The sequence below is a fragment of the Melozone crissalis genome, unplaced genomic scaffold, assembly GCF_028551555.1.
Source record: "Melozone crissalis strain CALT ecotype California unplaced genomic scaffold, PUWL_Pcris_2 ptg000042l_1, whole genome shotgun sequence".
In the NCBI taxonomy this organism is placed as follows: Eukaryota; Metazoa; Chordata; class Aves; order Passeriformes; family Passerellidae; genus Melozone; species Melozone crissalis.
In genome coordinates, this window is record NW_026535820.1 from 61,650,487 (window position 1) to 61,671,439 (window position 20,953).

At 38.8% G+C, this 20,953-nt stretch overlaps 1 protein-coding gene across 1 annotated transcript in view; it reads left to right on the forward strand.

Moving 5' to 3' along the window:
• Positions 1–20,953, forward strand: part of CDKAL1 (CDK5 regulatory subunit associated protein 1 like 1) — a 377,883-nt gene that overhangs the window by 48,205 nt on the left and 308,725 nt on the right. Inside the window, exon 5 of the mRNA XM_054284911.1 lies at positions 18,611–18,695. Within this exon, the coding sequence (XP_054140886.1) occupies positions 18,611–18,695 (85 nt within the window). The remainder of the gene's footprint in view (positions 1–18,610; positions 18,696–20,953) is intronic.

A 20,953-nucleotide genomic window follows, 5' to 3' on the forward strand; every position in this document is an offset into this window, starting at 1 on the left:
CTGGTCAGTGCCTCTCTGTTAAATGTCTGCAAACACTGCTGTATGCTGGGTAGCTCAGGGTGCTGATGAAATAAAGTTGTAGGCATTATTGGACAAGTCTTCTAGTCCTTTGGGTTGCTAAAAGTCCTCAGTTCTCAAAGATTTGTCAGAAACCTGCTTTCTTCCTGAGGGAAGTAATTCATACTATGTCATTGCTCTACGAAATCTTCCCCCTAGTAAGGTGGTACTTATATATCTGAAAGCCATATGCTTTATATTAATTTGTGTTAATTCAATTTCCTGAGAAGTCTGGTAGGAAAAAATCAGTTTCACATTTGCTTATGGACCTTACTATACCCTGAATGGCATTACCATTTTTGTAAATAAACATTTATTTATCTTTCAGGTCAAATTCACTGCCAGTCTGGTATAATGAAAGTTCTACCAGTTTCAATTTTTCATCATTATTTCTTAATCACAGTGAGAATACATTTCTTGCAAGGCTACTTTAGTTGCCCATATACTTGTAGTGTAGCTTTACAAAGTGTGTCTCTGGTAGTGCTTTGTGTTGTGAGGCTGAGGACATTGACCATGATATGGCATGTTTGGATACACTTTGAACAAGACCAGTGTATTGAAAAAGCAGAAGATAAATGTGAATTCAGACTTTATTTAAGCCATCAGAAAATAATACAAAATGCACTGAAGATAATATTCTGCCTAATGACTGTCTCTTGTGGTAATAAATGTGTAAAAATAAAGGATTTAAGGGTCATATAGAATTTTTCTTTCAAATGCAATGGCAGTTTCTTTGAAGGGATTAAAAAACCCAAACAGCCTTTATAGCTCATATTGTACTTTACCTCCAGACTGGCATGTGTTGATTACTTGTACATATATTGAGATTTTTTTGTATGTGTGGGCAACAAATATAATTACCAGCTAGGATTACTTCTGCTTGTAAGATTCCTTTAATTTTTCATGCATGGTAAGAAGGACACTAGATGTACAATTAGCAAATAAGGAAACAAAAGCAACTTGAAAACTTCATTACCGTATTATTTGCAGTGTATTATTAAAATTAAGTATGCCCACTTTAATGGTAAGTAAATGCCCACTTTTTCAGAGGTACTGGTGTTTAATATACACCTGCTTGAAACAGATGTGGTAAGTTTTCCTCTTTGAGGCAGTCATCCTAATAGTGGATATCAAATTTGCTTCTGTAGTACAATATAGACCCCTTAAATGCCTATGTTGAAACTGAAATCTTCCTGTGAAATCAAGGGTGGAATATATAGAATATCTGCATTTGACAGAGATTTTATGAGTTTGTTTTCTAGTAAATACTCAATTCTTCATACTTCTTAGAATACTTCTGTGTGCCAGTGGAATGGGATGTTATGTGTGGCTTTTACTGCTTTTGTAAATGGTTTTAAGCAATTAAATTCTACCACTTAATTGTTTATTTCACTAACAATTTGTTTCAAATGGATGGGTCAGTAAACATACCTGTTTATATATACTACTGGCACTTGTTTCCAGTTGTTAATTTTGTATGGGTTTTGTTGTGGATCTGTTGAAGAAATGTACCCTTCTGTGATTTTACCGTGTGCTTCCTAAACATGGTCTTAACCTGAGTCTGCTTCCTCCCTAATCTCAGAGACCTTGTGAAAATTCAGGAGCTGTTGGTGTCATCTTTCATGTATTTGTGGTGGACATTTTTTGCCCCTACTTAATTTAAATCTTCAGCCTGAGCTTAATGATGACTGATCTGTACCTTTTTAGTGCATGCCTTAACCTTTTGAATAGTTTAAGCCTTGCAAGAATTTCTTGAAGTTACACCCTGTTTGAAAGAATAGAGATCTTCATTAAATGTCCTTACCTAGGACTTCAACAAATCAGAAAATGTAAGAAAAGTGAAGCAGATGTTTCTTTTATGACACTAAAGTAAGGCTTTACCTTTAATATTAACTTTTATTTTTAAGGAAAGAAGATAACTGTATATTGATTCTGTGAAAAGATAGTAGAGGACAGAAAGACAAGAAGTCATTCAAAGTTTTGAAAAGGGGCTAATAATCTATTTGGCATAAGTGCTGAATATTGCTTTTGAAAGTAAATGTAATGCTGGATCTCGAGTAACCTCAGCAAAAAAATGAGGTATTAGGAGCTTCAAACATTTAAGTTTGGGTTTTTTTAAGCAGTGTTCAAAAAATAGTTTCTTCAATCCATGTGCTGTAGATCGATCTTGTTTCTGCTTAACAACTGGCTAAGTTGTGAATAATTGATGTCCTTTTGTGCAGGACATTTTTGAAGAAATTACACCTGTTATCTTGAATGTTTGCTTTGATCTGAGGATGTAATTGTGCTCTGTGTGTAAGAGTTCACATTTGTTGGGGAGTTTGGACCATGTGTGCAGTTTAAAATCAAATACATCAAATGTAATAATGATTTTGATGATCCCATATCAATTGTCAATTTAAGGATTGCACAAAATGGGACAAAAATACATTACTTAGCATCAGGAATACCAGGCTGTGCAGGGCTCCTGGATTTGAGTGTAGCTGGAGGTTTTACCTGCTGCCTGGGGGTACAGGCAGGGCAGGGTGCAGTGGGCTGGAGAGTCCAGGAGAAGTGAAGTCACCCTCTGTGGGGCAGTCTGAGAGCTACAAAGGTTTGGGGCTCATCTCAGGGCTCTTGTGGAGCTTGGACAAAAGTTGACAAAGTCTGCTGATATTCTTGGAGCTGAAAGTTGGTTTTGTACTGAGAGATGATGGGAGTCCTGGCATGGATGGGTTGTTGGGGGTGTGGACACTGAAAACACCTGGGCTGCAGGTGGGGGGCCTGATAAAGGAGCTTCAGGTGTGGCAAGTGCAAGAAGCTCTGCAATGAAGTACATGCTTTGTTGGTTTTACAACTTGGAAGTATTGGCAAAAGGTATTGGTTCAAAGCCACTTGCAACACTGTGTATTAAGTGCCAGATGATTAATGGAAAATACACTGTGTGTGCTTGCAGGACCCAGTGATGATTAATAGCTCCTAAAAGCTTGTAACAAATAAAGCCTGTAAACAAATAAAGGGTGAGGAAAAGGCTGAGGTCCTTAATGCTTTCTTTGCTAGTCTCTAACAGTCAGACCAGTTAATCTCAGTGTACCCAGCCTCCTGAGACAGAAAATAGGGACAGAGAGCAGAATGAAGCTCCCATAATCCAAGGGGAAATGGTCAGTGGCCTGCAGTGCCATGTGGACATAAGTCTGTTGAGTTGGGTGGGATCCATCTGAGGGTGCTGAAGGAGCTGTCAGAGGCACTCACCTTCTCTGAGCAGTGACCCCTTTAGAGGCTGAGGGAAAGGCTGTGGATGTTGTCTTTCTAGGCTGCAGTAAAGAATCCCATAGCATTCTCCTGGAGAAGCTGGCTGCTGATGCTTTAGATGAATGCAGCACTCTGTGCTGGATTAGAAGCTCTCTGCCCAGAGAGTTGGTAACAAAGGGAGTTTGGTCCTGCTGGTGGCCAATCACAAGCGCTGTTCCCCAGGGCTGGATTGGGGCCAGTCCTGATAAAAACCTTTATCAATGATCTGAACAAGGGGATCAAGTGCATCCTTAGTCAGTTTGAGGGCCGAGCTGTGTGGGAGTGTCAATCTGCTGGAGGGTAGGAGGGCTCTGGTGAGGCATCTGGACAGGCTGGATGGATGGGCTGAGGCAAGTTGTACGAAGTTGAACCCAACTTCAGCCACAGCAACCCCAGGCAGTGCTCCAGGCTGGGGGCAGTATGGCTGGAAAGCTGCCCAGGAAAAGAGGACCTGGGGGTGCTGGTCAACAGTAGCTAAACAGGAGCCAGCAGTGCCCCAGTGGCCAAAAGGCCAATGGCATCCTGGCCTGTACCAGCAATGGTGTGGCCAGCAGGAGCAGGACAGGGACTGTCCCCTGTACTCAGCACTGGTGAGGCTGTGCTTCAAGTCCTGTATCCAGGTTTGGGTCCCTCACCACAACAAAGACATTGAGGGGCTGGAGTGTGTCCAGAGAAAGGCAGCAAGGCAGGGGAAGGGTCTGGAGCACAAGCCTGATGAGGAGCAGCTGAGGGAGCTGGGGGTGTTTAGCCTGGAGAAAGGGAGGATCAGAAGGGACCTTGTCCCTCACTATGACTGCCTGAAAGGAGGCTGTAGCCAGGTGGGGGCCGGTCTCTTCTTCCAGGCAAGCAGCAACAGGACAAGACAAAATGGTCTCAAGTTTTACCGGGGGAGGATTAGATTAGATATTAGGAAAAGTTTCTTCACAGAAAGGGCTGTCAAGGACCAGACCAGGCAACCCAGGGAAGTGATTGAGTCACCATCCCTGGAGGCATTTAAAAGGCTCATAGGTGTGGCACTAAGTGACATGGTTTAGTGATGGATTTGGCAGTACTAAGACCTCTAAGATTTTAGAGGTCTTTTCCAACCTGAATGACTGACTCGATGAAAGTGCTGTGATGTTTGTTTTCTGAATATATTATTGTAAGTTTAAGTACAGATATTTTATTTTTTTTTTTCCTTTTTTAAATCCAGACTTGGTGGAAACAATAAACAAACTTTTCTTTTGATTTATTTCCTTTTTTTTTGGTGATAAAATGTCTGTCATTTTAAAGAAGCAAATTGGCAGATTATATCCAGGATCTAACAAATACTTTGCTTTCAAATGTGAAAAAATACAGTTGGAAATTGGCCTGGATTGGTAGTGTTTTTTATTTCCTGATTTTTTTCCTGTTAGTCTGTATACTGCCTTTGTTCCCTCTCCATTACAGTTGCCTCTTCACCACTACCATTACATGTATAAACCCTCTCTCCCTGTCATGGGTGTTTGGTTTGTGAAATAAATTATTAAAAATTACTGTAATGATCTTTTGATGTAAGACTGTGGTTGACAATATCTAGCTACTATTAGACCACTTCTTTTTATGTGGGTATTTGTCAATTGTCCATACACTGCATGTAGCTCATTCTGGCCCCTGTGATTCCTCATCCAGGAGAGGAGAAATGTTCTCTTAACGTGCTCTCTGGATCTGTTGGAAAGCATCACAGAGTTTCCTGGAGTCAGATGGAATGTGACAGTAACTGTAAAGGATTTTCACATGACAGAATTCTTATGCATCTGATTTAAATCCAACTAAAGGATGTTGTATTCTCTTCTCTTGCGTTTGGAAGACTTTTAATTTTTTTTTACATCAAGACCACACATTTTGTTCTCTGCACTTAACCTTTGAAAGAATGTAATAGCTTTTCTCTTCCACAGTTGCAAGTAGGTGCTATAAAGTACTTGTTACTTTGTGGTGATAACTGATTTTTAGTAAGGGAAGGGCCACTGGAGCAGTAGGCATGGTGCTGTGTATTGTCTTATGTGCTAAACATTAAACTTAGCTTTATAGAGCTTAAATTCAATCTAAATTGCAGCCTTGCTGGCTAAATATCTGTGTTGACAGAATTTTAAAGGGATGCTAGCAGAGAAAGAGCTGGTGAGACTGAGGAAGAGGACAACATGAAAATGTGAACCTAACATGGTAGTCTCAGGCTATCTTTATTTTCCTGGTTTTAGAACAGTTGTAAATACTTTTATCTGAGTTTAATTTTAGTATTTTAGTTGGAAGACCTTAGAGTGGCATCTTTAGTAAAGGGTTAGGCACTTTGTGGCAGCTAACTTCTGTACTGTATAAAGGTTGAATGTGTGGATGAACCTGAAATGGAGATGAAGTGATTTCAAAGACAGGAAGCCATCTGCTCTACCTGCACTTTGGGAGACCTTGGTGATTCCAGGTTGTCTTTTGCTGTGTGAGCCATGCTGTGTTCATAGCCTGGATTACCAGCTGTATTTCAATTTAGATCCTGCCCAGCTGTGCTGATGACCCTAAAGCTGAATTAATACTTGTGTTCCTCTATCTGGCTGGATGCATCCAGACAGGATGGCACTCAGAGATGACTTTTTTAAACTTTCCTTACCTAAAGGGGTCTGTTAATGTACTTAGAGGTGGTACTGTTTTTCAGGGTCATGGTTTGAAGGCCAGTTGAAGCAAATAAAGACTAATTGCAAACCAATGCCTTTGGTTACAAATCAGTAACTTTATGGGCTTAAGGTAGGTAGTCTAGGCTTTCCATGTAGACATTGGCCTCCTAATAGCCTCTGTCTGCCACCCTTCCCCTTGTATCTAGCAACTTCTTATTAATTACTGTTGGATTTTTCTCTTCTAAAATGTTTAAAATACTAAAGGTGAGGTACAACAGATAATGAATGTCTTTTCCTACTGGAAGTGACCATGACCCTTTAGCCCGGGAAGTTTACAACCATAAGCATTTTTACTTCTGCAAACTATATATTAAATAAAAAAGTAGTTTGCTTTTGATTTTTGACTTTTTTTTAAAAATTTACCACTAGAGTTCACCAAAAGCTTTCTAAAAAAATAATGTCAGTATCAAACACTTGGGCAGATAATGTGCCAGAGTGGGATGGGTTATGTGACTTGTAGGAACTTGATATGCTATTTTTAAAAATTCATCTTTGAAAGCAAGAAAAAGGTGAAATCATAAGATATAAATATACAAAGAAAGGCTAGTGATCATGGGAGACACCAGATTGAACTCCTGTCACTGACAAACAAAAAAGAGAAGTTTGTATAAAGATCCCTCTCACATCAGAAAACATAAATTAAATTGTGGATAACTACGGGCCTTGAAGTCTTAAAAGTAAGGAAGTGAAGTATCTTCAATTTTCAGAAAGGAGAAAGGTCAAAATGGTTTTTTCAATACCTTGAGGTGTGTAATGAAATGTAGGTTTTGTGTTGTTGCTCATTACCTTGCCTTCAAAGTAGGAAAGACAAAGCTAAGTCCAGCCAAAGGAAGATACTCCCAGTGTGGAGCCTGGGGTAGGAAGAAGGTAACAACCCAAAGAAATTTGACTCCTTCTGACCTATGGAGCTCTTCCAGCAAATCTTCTGCCTTTTCCTTGAAGGAAATTGAGAACTGCTAGACAGCACTGTGCACATTTAAAGTGCAGCTCTGCCTGCTGTAATACACCAGCATCACTCCTTGTGACAGTCCTTGAAATCCTGAGATGTGGCTGCCAAATAAGATGAGAAAATGGATCCTCACCCACCTTCTCTTGTTTGTCAAAATGTTCTTTTTATTTTTGGGAGCTGCTGTTACATCAAATAATACATGTCTCAAACTAATGTTCAAACTGGTTTGTGCTTGATGAAACTGAACCACTCTGAGGCCATAAAGCTAAATTTTCGTATGCAAAACTGGCATGTTTTAACTTCAGCACTTGTAAGTGCTGCTGAAAGTTTCAAAATAGGCTTCTCTTACTGCACGCAATACTGTAGTGGAAGAATATTTTCTGGTGCTTTTTTTGTGCAAATGATGGTAATTTAACAAAACTGCCTCTAACAAGGGTATCAAACCTGCACTCAGGATTGACAGGAGACACTGTACAGAAATGATGTGTGAGGCTGTAATGGGTATCTCAGCGTTGGTACAGAACTATTCAGCCTCTCTAGACATGGCTCTGTAGCAGCTGCATGGGCTGGTGTGTCTGCTCTGCATGAGTCAGGGCATGGAGAAAGGGCAGCAGGGGCTGGGATACACCTTTGCACACCTGCCTGTGCTGTCTTTGCTTTTCTGTCCCAGCTCATCTTTACTCCTCTGCCAAGAACAGGCTTCCTTACTATGCTGGCTCAGTGGGAGTAGAAGAAGATCTGCTACTTTGTCCTAAATGTTTCCAGATGAAGCTTTTTCCAAACTTGGTGGTGGGATTTTTTGAAGAAGCTTGTGCTCCTGATTGCTGTGCTGCATTTACCGGTTGTGTGTGTAAAGAGTGAGCTTTAATTTCTGCTGTGCTTTGTCTGGAGTTTTCACAAGCACTAAATTTTGCTGATAGTCTGAACTGGGGATGATGGTTGGGAATTAACCACAGCAGAGGCTTATCTGGCTGCTGGGTATGATACCTTAAGCCCATATCGCCTTCTTTTCAGAAAACTGATAAAGCAGAAAATAGATGAGGTGTGAAGGTAGTTCTGAAAAAGTCAATAAGTAGCCGGAAGCTACAATTTAATAAGTGTTTAGACATATCTGGCTCAAATAGCTTATAATTTTAACTCTTTTAAAAGTGATAGCTAAAACCTAAATCCATATTCCCTGTGGCATTAGGTATCAGGAGAAATAAGTGGAAGCAAGGCATTTGAAATCAATAAATGGCTTCTAGGTACAACTTAATGCAGACTCCTCCAGGAACTTGGAGGAAAAAGATTGTGAAACAGATACAGGAATAAAATTTAGGTTTCTTTTGCAGACTATAGCAAAGTTCTAATCCTGGCTGTTGTGAAAATGAATGGAGATTAGAAAGTTGTGGAAATGTGGAAGTTCACTGCCGTGGGCCAACTTGTACAGAATTAGATGTACTGAAAAAGTAAGAAATCTGTGGAGTAAAGCTGCTCACTTTATGCCTTAAATAATAAATGAAATAATGTTAATTACCCAAGATCCATTTTATATTATACTGGAAATAAAGCAAAGATATTTTTTTCCCATTTGCTTGGGGATTGTGTTATGCTTGAGAATCTTCTACTTCTCTGCTTTGAGTTTCATGTTGCTGGGTTTAGTTGTGGTTTACAGCGCCTAGAAGTGCAAGAGGCTCCTCTGGGTAGGTAATTCAAATGATGCAACTGCATTTTATGAGTGCCCTTGGTTTCTCTTTTCTCTTCCTTAGCCCAACAGGTTGTACTTGTGTGTATGATGGGACTAAATAAGCATCAATTCATATTTTCTTTGTTCTATCCCGTAGACATGGTGAGGAAGAGCCATTTACATTCCATTAGCTCTGTAGATAGAAGCATTTATATATGTGAGATTTGTCATAATGTTACACCTCAAAGAGATTAAAATTACATTCCTGGGGCAGGTTCCAGTCAATCCTTCTTGATTCTGAACTACTTATTGCTGTTTACAGCAAATTCATATGGAATCATATAATGTATAGTGGAAAACATAGACTTTTCATTTTTCATTTACCCATGCCTTTGCTATCATCATATGAAATACCTGCTTATGCTTGACTGCAGTAGCTTTTTACCTGAAGCATGTGTTTTTTACTTCACAGTATGTGATATTTTCAAATCAATAGTTTAGATGACTTTTCTGACTGGCAGTTTGTGTCTTGCCAATCTCAACATCAGCAGTTTCACTTACATTTCAGCCATTTTTTTAGAAGCTCCGATCTGCAGAACAACTGAATCCTCTTTAATCAATTTTACCAGGTCAGGCTAATTCTGAGACTGCAGATAAAGCAAGTGGAGATGTCTGAAGTGTTGTATCAAAATGAGAATGCCGTTGTTTTTCAGTGAGTCCTGTGAAATCTGGAGATTGTCTTGGAGCTCACCCATCAGCTGTCATCCTTCTAAGGCCGTAGTTGGACTTCAATAGATGTTCTGAGACAGCTGGTAGCACATCTGCAAGAGCTGTGTTTGAGCACTCATGGGGAGTTAGAGCTGTTATATCTATTTGGGTTAGTTTTTTGAGGGGGAGGAAGGATTTTTAATTTTTTTTAACCTTGTCCCATAGAAAGGAGTTAATTTGTTCTACTGTTCAGTCTTTTCTCTTCATTTGCTGTACAACCCAAATTACTGAAAAGTTGGGTTTTGTGATTGCCTTTAAAATTGTCAAAAATTTGTATCACCTATCTGGCCTCTAAAGGATGTAGACTGCAATAGTGCATATGAATCTAGGCAATGGCTTTGTGTTCAGGGACAGGCCTGAAGGCAGGGACAACTTGGCTAGGATCTTGGCTTGTTTGCATAGGCATCCTGTGTGGCTTGATCGAGTTATGGAAATTCTGAAACTACTTGTCTACATTTATAAGATGAAAAGGAATTGGTGTAGGGAAGGATGCATATTTAATATGTGGCTGCTGAAGGTAAATCAGTTAATATTTGCAGCGTGCTTTGAAACTTCGGTTGCACGGTGTTGTGCAAGATGTTTTGTTCATGGTTGGCTTTGGATTTTGAGTGGCTAAGACAGAAGCAATCAGTCTGTATTTGCTCATTTGAATAACTCGTGTTTTGCGTATGAAGCTGTATGTAGGGACAGAAAAGCACTGAGTCGTACTGTGCCTGCTATTTCTGGAATATCAAGCAGGCTTAAGACTCAAAGGAGGAGGAGTTTCTGGGATTTTTCCAAATTCTGTCAACAAAACAAATTCTATCCGCATTAATCATCAGAATGAGTTGGAGTTATTTGTGTGTTGTTGTAGCATAGCCTGGCTGAAACAGGCTACTTGACCTTGTTCCTAATGTAATGGGACTTTTCCCAAAAGACTGATAAATCACTCATCACTACTTTGCATATTGAAATTATTCACACTGATCATTAAGTCTTCAGTGAAGTGAAGGGAGCAGCTGACCCTTGGAATGCCTCGACAATTTGTCTGTGCTCAAGAGCAGGGTGAAATGCCCCCACTTAGAGCACCATGCTATGGTGCCTGCATCTGCTGCTGCCCCGGGTAATTTGGGTTCCTTAACATCAGGTGTTATTGTGCTGAACAGCCACTGGCAAGGCTTAGGCTTCCTGCCAACACACCTCTTAGCTAGCCGCGAGCTTTATCTTCTCGTGTTTTAAGGTCTTGTTTTGTTCTAGAAATAGTTGCGTGATCCACTTTTCTCAAAGTAGTGAAGTCTTTATTTTGAAGGAATGAGCTAAAAATGCAGCCTATATTTTCTACCTTTGGTATATAATACCATGTGCAGAGTGAGCTTTGACTATTTTATATCAAAAAAGAGCCATGAGAAAAGAGTTTCTCATTAAGGTCATGTCATGTTGGAATAAGCTTCCTTTGGAACATGGCCATGGTCACTTACTTGTAAGAGGGGTGCCTTTCCTTTAAAGTGTCTTTCTGGGAGCTGCTTGATAAGACAGGTGTGGAATGTAGACTAAAATGCAGCAGATTATGGCACAGAAAACTAAACTGTACCCAGAGCTGAACTGAAGTATACCTTTTTTTTTCTATGATCAACAAAGACAGCAAGCAGGTAAGATGTGGAAATGATCAGTCCCTTTATTGATTGAACAAGCATGAGTTGTTCAATGGCTATGGGCTTGGGAAAGTTCTCATTCATGTGGGGGAATTATTGAAATGTCTTACAAGTACTGCAATTTTAGAGTGTTAAAGTTCCAAAAGGAAACCTGCTGTTTTTCAAAAACATTTCTAGATTTAGCATTTTTAAACATAAATCATTTTGCAACTTCAAGTTACCCTCAGGTGCCTTAATGCATGGAAAATCTAGTGAGTTAGAGTAAAATGAGCAAAAATACCAAAGTCATTTGTCAATTCATGTTGTCTGTGCTGTGTGCAGAGGCAGAAAAATCAGCAGGACATCGCAGAAGGGATCAAAATACAAGTTATAACCTAATTGGATTTTTTTACATTGCTGAAAGGTAAACCTTTCTTGTAGGTTTAACTCTCCTGTTCTTTACTTTGTGGAGCTGAGGTGCTGCTGAGGGTGGATGGGCTGAAGCCTCCCTACACATCTCTGTGTGTGTGGGTGCTGCAGAGCAGACCCTGGGCTGCAGCAAGCTGTGTAGCTGGAATATCCTGCTGGTCTGACACAAGTCTGAAGTGCAGACACAAGTCACAAGTGTACAAAGTGGGAGAAAAAGGCAGCTCACAAGGATCACCTCACACCCAGACTGTAGCCTAGGCTGTGTCTAGAGCAGAGATGAAAAGAACTTAGAGAACAGATTACTCACTTCAAAATCCCAATATAAATGGGGATTACCCTTGTAAATGCTACTGATGGTTGCAGAGTGGAATGGGAAGTAAAATTTATCATTGTCAATATTTTGAAGCTAAATTTATTCTTTCATGTACTTTTTCTTCTGTGTTGTTGGTGTTCAGTACCCCCATGCCAGGCCTGAAGTATTCTTTAATGGTCATGCTCTGAAATACAGATTTGTTTGTCTGCACTATTTATAAATATATTAATGTTAGCTCACATGTTCACCTATTGTAATTTTTCAAGTTCCAGTTTAATCTCAGTGATCTCACAGTCATCCTTTAGTTTTAGTGATGGTGGCAGAAGCCATAAACTGTTCTGCTGGCCTTGGTAAACTTTAGCAAACTAAATATATTTTGAAAGAATTTGGTTTTGGGGAAGAGTGGTAAGGCAAAGTTCCAGGTCATGAACAGATTGAATGGACATAACTGATAGCTCAGTAGTTTGTCCCAGTAACTGCATGATCCCCCCCTAAACAGCTGAAAAGAGAGGTGTATGTGCTTCTTTTTTCAAAATGGGTTTTCAAAGGTGACTGGAAATAAACTAGTATTTTTTTAGAAAACTTTCAGTCCTGAAAGTAGGCATGAGTACATAAAAGTGAATTATTTGTCTGTTGTACTGAAATGAGAAAAGGCAATGATTTAACATTCATATTTTGAATCCAGTAGTGTATTACTCGATTGTAATCTGCTACATCTTGCATGTTTAAATGTGCTCAGTTCCTACTTATTTGATGTGTTCAGTGGACAAGTCCCTGTGCGCCTCTGTTTTGGTGCTGGACAGTGAGAAATATCCTTTGATAACAGGCACAGCATCCTGATCTGGAAGCTTTATAAAATCTGTTTGTAGTCCAGCAGTAGCTGCCGTTAAGATATCTGCCTGCTCAAGAAAATTTCCAAAAAATACTCAGAAATATACCAGAAAAAATACCAGAAAACCCAAGAAAGGCTACTTATGCTATTAGCTCAGTAATGAAAATGTTAATGGAGAATAAAAATGGCAAATTTGCATATTTGTAGTTTAAATCATGGCAAGAGGCATGATGGGAGAATTATTTTTTTCATGAAGGCTTGTCTGCATTACTGCTTTGATAAGCAGCCTGGCCTTCCTTTTGGAACTTTAAATAACATATATGCAGGGTGAACCAAATAATTGTGTTTCATTAATTGTTAATGAAGTAATTTGTTATGTACAGAGTATCTCAGAAGTTTAATGAGAAAACAGAAGTCATGTTGCAACCAAGCTGATCCTTTTACATTTTACATCCTGATAGTGTTGATAAGGCACGAGTGGGATTGTTTTGAAAGACATTTGCAATCTGCAAAGTTGGTATTTTCAGCGTGCCTTTGAGTGTTTTGTATCATTGGCAAATGCAGGGTACGTCTTCAGAGGTGGGAACTGATAATGTGTCCCTGAGATTCCAAACAAGTACCATCTGGAAACTCATGATAACTTGTGGTTTTGATTTGTAGTTGCTGTCAGGGGTGCAGACACACGGAAAGAGCTTGTTTGCTTGGAATCTGTAGGACAAGTTACATCAAAGTTGATAGCTAACTATATCTGATACAATATTGGGAACTAGCAAATGGTAGCCAAGGATTTTGTGTGCCGAGGAAAGGCACACAAATAAAACACCAAACTTTTTCTTGTCACTCTGAACTTTATTGAACTTTTTTCTTCTTCCAAGCAAAGCCTATTGTCTGCAAACAAATAACTAAACTCCCTGTCCCCAGAGGAAGATGTACCTTCCTCCTGCACTGATGATTCACAGCATTTCTGAACTAGTATTTATTTCCCAATACTTGTTGAGGTCTCTCGATGCCTGGTGGTCCAAGAAATCATTAAATTAACCAGCACCTAATTTCAGGAACCTAATTTGAGTGACAGTGGGTTTCTGTGACAAAGGGATGTCGAAAGAAAATAATTAATTTGGCAAATTCGTTCCAGTCAGGATGCTCCATGACTGCTGTAACAGGCTGTGAGGTGTCCTCATGCTTAGATATTTGTGTCTTTTGGGGGCAGATGATTCCCATGGGGTACAGTTGCAGGCACACATTGCAGATACCTTGGATGTTACTGGATCTACTACGTTTTATGCTATTCCAGAGCATGAAGTGGCAACCAGGGTATCAAGGGAGGGAGCAGAGCTGTTTTGGAAGGAAGAACACACAGGACAAAGCTTTAATAGGGAGGTCCATAAATGGGAACAGAGGCTAGAATACAGCACGTGGAAACAGAGAAACTGGAGGTATATTTGTTGTGTAAGAGAGTTAGAAGTAACAAAATCAGAAAAGGTGAGAAGGAAGACTCGCAGAGTGGTTAGGAACAGGATAAGGACAGCTGGAGGGAAACGCCCTGGAAGAGCTTTCAGTGATTACAGAGAAAGATTCAGATTGGACTTCTCAGATTGATGTACAGTATTTAAATGCATGTCATAATAGTTATGAGTCATGTTTTTTTAGCAAACTGTGCTGAGCAAATCTGGTAGAGGTTTCAGTGCAGAGAGAGGAGTGATGTGCTGAAGAAAGTAAAGAAAGGCTGTTCTTTTAGGGCTTCACTAACTGTGTTTCTTCTAATTTTTTGCTTTGTGAGTGTTTTGATTTTCAAGGAGATGTGGTTTGGGGGGGCTTGGAAGAAAACAAAGTTTTGGAAAAAATTGAAAAGAAGAAAGACTAAAAGTCAAGAGACCAGGCAAACCCAAGTCAGTTGTTTATTTTCAGCTGATAGTATTACTACAGTCTTAAGAAATTCTGCTGATTTATGATTTCTGAAATGATAAGAAAACTGACACTGCTAGTTAGAAAAGAATTGTAAATATTATTTTCCTCTGTAGGTATACTGATGTTACAGACTCTCACCATTTTATCATCTTAGTATTGCATAATGCAGCCAATTCATGTTTTCCAGAGTTGCCCAATTAACTTAAGTGCTCAGAAGTTTCCATGACCTTTAGGTTCCTTTGTACTCTATGTTGTTTTTCAGAGAGTATGATAGACTTTGTGGTTTACTTTGTGTAGCCTTTTTTTATGGAAAAGATGTCACAATGCAAGAAGTCCATGGTTTTGAGTTGTGTTTTTGAGCATTTAATACAAAGCTGATTTGACATATCTTCCTTTTTTCTTTCTAAAAATGTCTTATCAAAGAGGAAACTGTTTAAGTAGCTCATAAAAAGAAATGTTGGCAGCAAAATATCATAATGAAAAAAGTATCATTAGGCTAAATATATGGCAAAAATAGAGAAGATTGTTGCAGGATATATGCACCTATATCATATTCACTGCTGTAACTGAAGTTCACTGTACTTATGGTACTTGCTGTACCATAAGTACACTGTACTCACTGTACTTGCTTCAGTTTTGCCTGTTGGTCTCCATGGCTTGCTGGAAAACCTTCTGTCAAGTTTAGATTGTCCTGTTCACTCAGATCTATGTGAGCTCCCAAACACAGGCCTCTGTTCTTCACTGAAATGGTGGAAGTTTCCCAAAAACCTTACCTATGGAGTTGGAGAATGTGGCAGGTGGAGAGCTTCCAAGGAAGGGTGCATGGATGCCTCAGTGGGTGCAGCACCCACATTCATGTGGGGCTTCCCATCCAGACCTAAACTCTTTTATCTGTCTGCCTGCTGTATAAACAGGGAATCCTCAGGGCTGTCTGCCCCTGCCCCTCTAGGCATGTGTTTAGAAGCCTGAGCTAATTTGTCAGAGCTGTTTGACTCTTTATTTGAGCACAGTGCTGAACAGTAGCACCTACTCATGTCAGAACACTTATAGGTGTATATACACATATATATACACACATCTACACATGCATATACCTATGCATATATATATAGGTAGCCAGTTGCTCCAGTTTCCATGCCCTGAATAAAGGATTATTACCCCAGTGTTGCTTAATATTTAGTAATTATGAAGCCAGAAGATGTTGTTTATACATGCCAAGCCCAGTCTGCTCTTTTGGTCCATGTTTGTTTCCACACATCCATCAGGGCCTTGCAAAGCAAAATGTGACTGCTGACAAGTTATTCCCACAATGTTGCAAATGTTCACATCTTCCTGCAACCTGATACAAAAAGGCTCCGTTGGCAATTTTTTTTCTTTCTAACTGAAATTTTATTGAAAAAATGCAGTAGACTGTGGTGAGTTTACACCAGTGCATGCAATTATGTTAAGTATGAAAAGGGCAGTAAAGTACTAAGAAAATTCAGCTGTCATTTTGAAGAGTTGTGATATGGACACTTAATAAATGAATATAACTCATGAGTGTGTGTCTATATGTTTATATATATGCATAATCAAAACTTGTATGTACATATATTCATATGAGAGATCATGAGAATTAATTAGAAAAAAAAAGATTTAAAAATAAAGGCAGAAATAGAACAACTGAATATAATAAAACACTACTGTTGCTGTAAGAGGAGGACAAACCTCAGCTGCACTTTTATGTTCCATAAATGAGTTTTAGATGTGTACATGAATGAGACTCCTTTTCCCAAAACTGCTCAGGAGACTTTATTCTGTAAAAGCCTTTGCTTTTTATCTTCTGTTCTGCAGAGGCTGAAACCTGTTAAGGAATGAATTTATATGTATTTGGGAGATTTTTTTATATGTGTTGCAGTTGTCCCTCAGTCAAGGAGTCAATATATTAACAGCCTGGAAACCAAACTGCTGAAATGAGTCCTGTTGGCTTAGTATGTAAGGGCTTTCTAAACTTAAATGTGTTACTTTTTCCAAGGCTGTTTTGAAGAGAGGGGTTGATTTTGGCTTTAGGGGAGAAGCATTGCCATGGTGTTGTCTCTTCCTGCACACCTGGAAACCATAGCACAAGGAGGAACTGAGACCAAGCCCAGAACTGGTGTTCTCTGTCTCTCTCCTCTGAATAAAGGCATCTCTTGAAAATGGTTATGCTTTACAGTGGTGGATGAGTGCTACTGCAGCGGTTGTCTGTTAAATGTAATGTCTCACTTAAATGTTGGCCTCTTGCTATTTAGTGTGTGTGTGTGTCCCACCCCTGATTCTCAGGTGGGTGTGTTATGGGTGTGGGGCTGAATTTATAAACATTTCATGCTGCTGAACAGAATAAGAAATACAAGGGTTTGGCTGTGTGATTGGAAAACTACTTTTTAAATGTGTTTGTTTTCATACTTGGTACCTCTGACTAGGCCAGATTACTCTTTTTGTGACATTGAAACTGTTTCTTTGCTTGTCTGTACATAATTCCTAATCAATTATTTTAACCTCTGATTATATTTGTAATAGTATATGGGTCTGCTCATTAGTCTAAAAATGTAGTTTACATGCAGGAGAGGTTCTTTGTTTTATTCCATTTTTATTTTGACTTCTATGTAGGCTGAAAAACTGAGTGCTCTTTCCCAACCTGACAGGGTCAGATATTTGTTTTGTTTAAAGTAGCTAAAGGTCTGAATGTTGTTGAGGTCTGAATGTTGCTTAGGTGACTGTTTTGTGGTCTTTCCCTGTTGTGAAAGGAAGTTGTGTTTTAGCCAAATTAATAGTGTAATATTGGTCAACAATGATTAGAACTCCCCCTGAATGTTTTCTCTTATTTAGCATTAGTTGCCTTTTATGTATTATTTTCAATTTAACTGCTTTCTAGGTTAAGTGACTGATAATTAATTGTAAACGATGATTTCTTTGAAGAAAATGTCATGAGACAGAAAGCTTTTTCAATTTTAGCATTTTGTCATAAGTGTGTGTGCATGGAGAAAAAGGATATTCATGCCTGTATGGATACATGCATGATGGGTGCATGTGTAAATATGCCTAAGTCATGGCAGGCTTCCTCCTGCTTTAGCAGGACATCAGTTCAAGTCAGGCATCCTAAAAATTAGTTTTTACCTGTGTTCATTGCTCACTGGCTTACGTTATTTAAAGATACGTCAGTCAATACTTCACTGCTCCATGTACTGAATAGTAGCAAGTGACATGAGTTTTCTTATCCAAACTGATACAAGCTATTCTGATGAATGCTAAAGCACTAAACTATTTGAGATAGATTATCTTTATTCTTTTGTTCAAAAAAAGAAGCTCTAACTTCACAAGGATAATGACTATGCTAGTAATTGTGTAGTATAGGCCATGTTTTACAGGATTACAGTTTATACATGTGCTTCTGCAGATAATTCTGGGATTCAGTTCAGTTAATGAATTTAGATATCAATAGGCTCTGAACATACAGAAAGGTTTGGATACTGAAAAAAAAAGTATTCTTATCTGAATGGAAACAGATATTGGTTGCTTGAATATCTTTTGTCTGAAAATTGCTGAGCTATAATTGTACTATAACTAAGATATAACCAAAACTAGATATATGTCTGTTTCTTTCCAGACCCGCTACACTGACTTTTCTCTTTGGTAGAGCTTTACATGTTATGAATTATGATTTGTTCTTTTGTAGTATTAATTCACAGTGGAGCTGAAGCAGGGATTTTGTTTTCTTAGTGAAACCTGCTTTTGTTGACCACCTAATTTTGCCTTTGTCTAGGCAAGACTTTTCTGGGAGTTGTGACCATTTTTTTTAACTTTCTTTTCCATGATGTGCAATCTAGTGGCATCTCAGGTGGTAAATAAGATAACAACTCATTCCCCATTGGCAAAAAATTAAAATGGAATTACAATGGAAATGCTCATGTGTCTCTTTTTATTCTAAAACACAAAACAAAGAAAAACAAAAAACCTCTTTCAAGAATGTAATTGAATATAAAATAATCTTGCAAATAGCCAACTTATTATTAATGGCTCAGTTTGGGGTTTTTTAAAAATATTTTATAAGTTAGGAGTTGACAGGTTAAATAATTCTTAACGCAAGTTTGGTTTTTTCTGCTTTGTAGATAACTCTGATGAAGCAGATTTATGGTTGCTGAACAGTTGTACAGTAAAAAATCCTGCTGAGGACCACTTCAGAAACTCAATCAAGTAAGTTGTTTCCTTACAAAGATTTTTATTTTTAACTATCAGTGAGTATTGCATGTTTTAAAGCTCTGTGTTTTCAATCTAGAAGTAATTTTGTGTTTTAAAGCAGTAAATGTGCTGAGTTTGTGTTACAATGGTGAATTCTCTAGAATGGATTTGTAAGGTACACTGTGTTTTTAAAAAATAGCAATAACTTGCAAGTGATTATCACTACACTTATTTAGGAGAACTCTTGACCCATTTAGATAGGGACTTTTATATCACTTTTTAAGACAATGTTGTTGTAGTCTTCTGAAGAGTTGACTGTGCTTTTGGTTTTGTTTTTTTGCTTTTTAATATATAAAATGTTAGGTTGTTTCATTTTTCCATCTACCTAAATATGGCCTAACTAGGACCTGCTTTTCAGTGCTGTGCAGCAACGGCCATAAATTAAATGACAAGAAGCACCTTAACATGAGAAAGAAGTTCTTCATGTTGAGGGTGTCAGAGCAATGGACCAGACTGCCCAAGGGGGTCATGGAGTCTCCCTCTCTGGAGACATTCCAGACCCACCTGGACGTGTCCCTGTGTCACCTGCTCTGGTTACCCTGCCTTGGCAGGGGCTTGGACAAGGGGATGGTCCAGAAACCACTTCTGTGATTCTTTGTAAAGGGTATCTGGTATATACTTAAAACCAGCTATTTCACTATGTGTTTTCTTGAAAGATTAGTTCATTAGCTTATAATAGAAGCCTTGTGAAGAATATTTTATTACTCAGTACCATTCCATTGATGTCAAACAAAATGACTTGGTAGTGATTTTTGCCTCCAGTTTCTGCAGAAGTGTAATTATGGTGAGAATAACTAGAAAACCTGTACACATACGGCTGTCACTGCCCAGTATAAAGAAATGTTGTGGTGTGTGTCTTGTACATTTTACCTTTAGTAAACAATTTTGGCTATTTGTGCAGCCATTTGTTTAGTGTGGTGCTCTGGGGATGGACTGGCTGTTGAAATCCATTTTGGTTAGAAACACATAGTTCTTGGCAATGGAAAGAGAAGAGAGAGAAGCTGGATATAAGCTACCTGCTCGCAATGCTGGAGTTACTAACAGGCTCTCAGGGCTGTAACCTGGAACAGAAACCACTTGCCGGCTGGAGGTGGCACAAATTTCCTCCACCCCTGAGAGTGCTTTACTTTCTTGGCTGCTGGTGTTGCACTTGGTGACCAGAATGGCTTAGGCCTTTTCTTCTCTGTTGCCAAAAAAAAAAAAAAAAAAAAGGAAAAAAAAAAGGCAAACTATTCCCAGAATACTTCCAGCAGTTAGTGTGTGTTGGTCAACAGAACTGATGACAAGATACTTTCCAGTCAGTTGTGGCCATCCTTCTATTTTACTAATCCTGTGCCAGAAATGATGTGGTACGGTGTGTGTCCCAGCCAGGAGAATAGAGTTGGTTAAGAAAGAGGGCCTAACTGAAAGCAAATGACCAAAAATATTTCTTTGAAGAACATGTTTCTGTTGCTGCTCTGTTCATGAGCCTGATGTTACTTGTAGCCTGGATTTATTCTTTTTTATCCTTACATCTCCCTATACTTGTTATTTTCCTGTACCGTTCATGCTCTAGTCTCAGATCCTGGCAGTTCCCAGCCATGGAGAATGACAACTTCTGTAGTTGTTTCTGATTTTTCATAAGCATTTTTAATTTCTCATTAAACACAAGGGAAGCACATTGTCTCTCTAAAGAACACAACTTCTCCCAAATAGTTCTTAATTTGTTACAGCAAAAATGCAATGCATGAAGTTTGGGTGATAGAAAATGAACTGCCATTATATCCTGTCACAGCAGCTTGTTGGTAACTATGGAAAGCTTTGTTTTTCTCAATTGACTAGCAAAATAAACATGTAGTGTGCTTGTGTGTTGTCAAAGCAAACATGCTTGGAGCAGAAAAATTAATACCCAGCCCTGTAAAATTCTTCTCAAAAAAAAAAAACCACTCTGAAAGTGTTACATTGTATTATGCCTGTTATTGAGAAAAGTATTTATTTATTCTGTGCCCACTGCAACAGTTCCTACATTGCTTGAATGTATGACTTTAAAATGCATTGATTCAAACCAGTGGTAGTGTGTTCCCACTGGTGGTCAAAGAATGACTGTAAAAAGCTCATCACTCACTAGTAATATGGGCCAGAGAATGTGCCAGAACCCAACAAGTCCTGTAGGTACAACTTTTTTCTGATCTGATTTTCTTCTAAAAAAGGAGCAAAACCACTCCCAGACACTC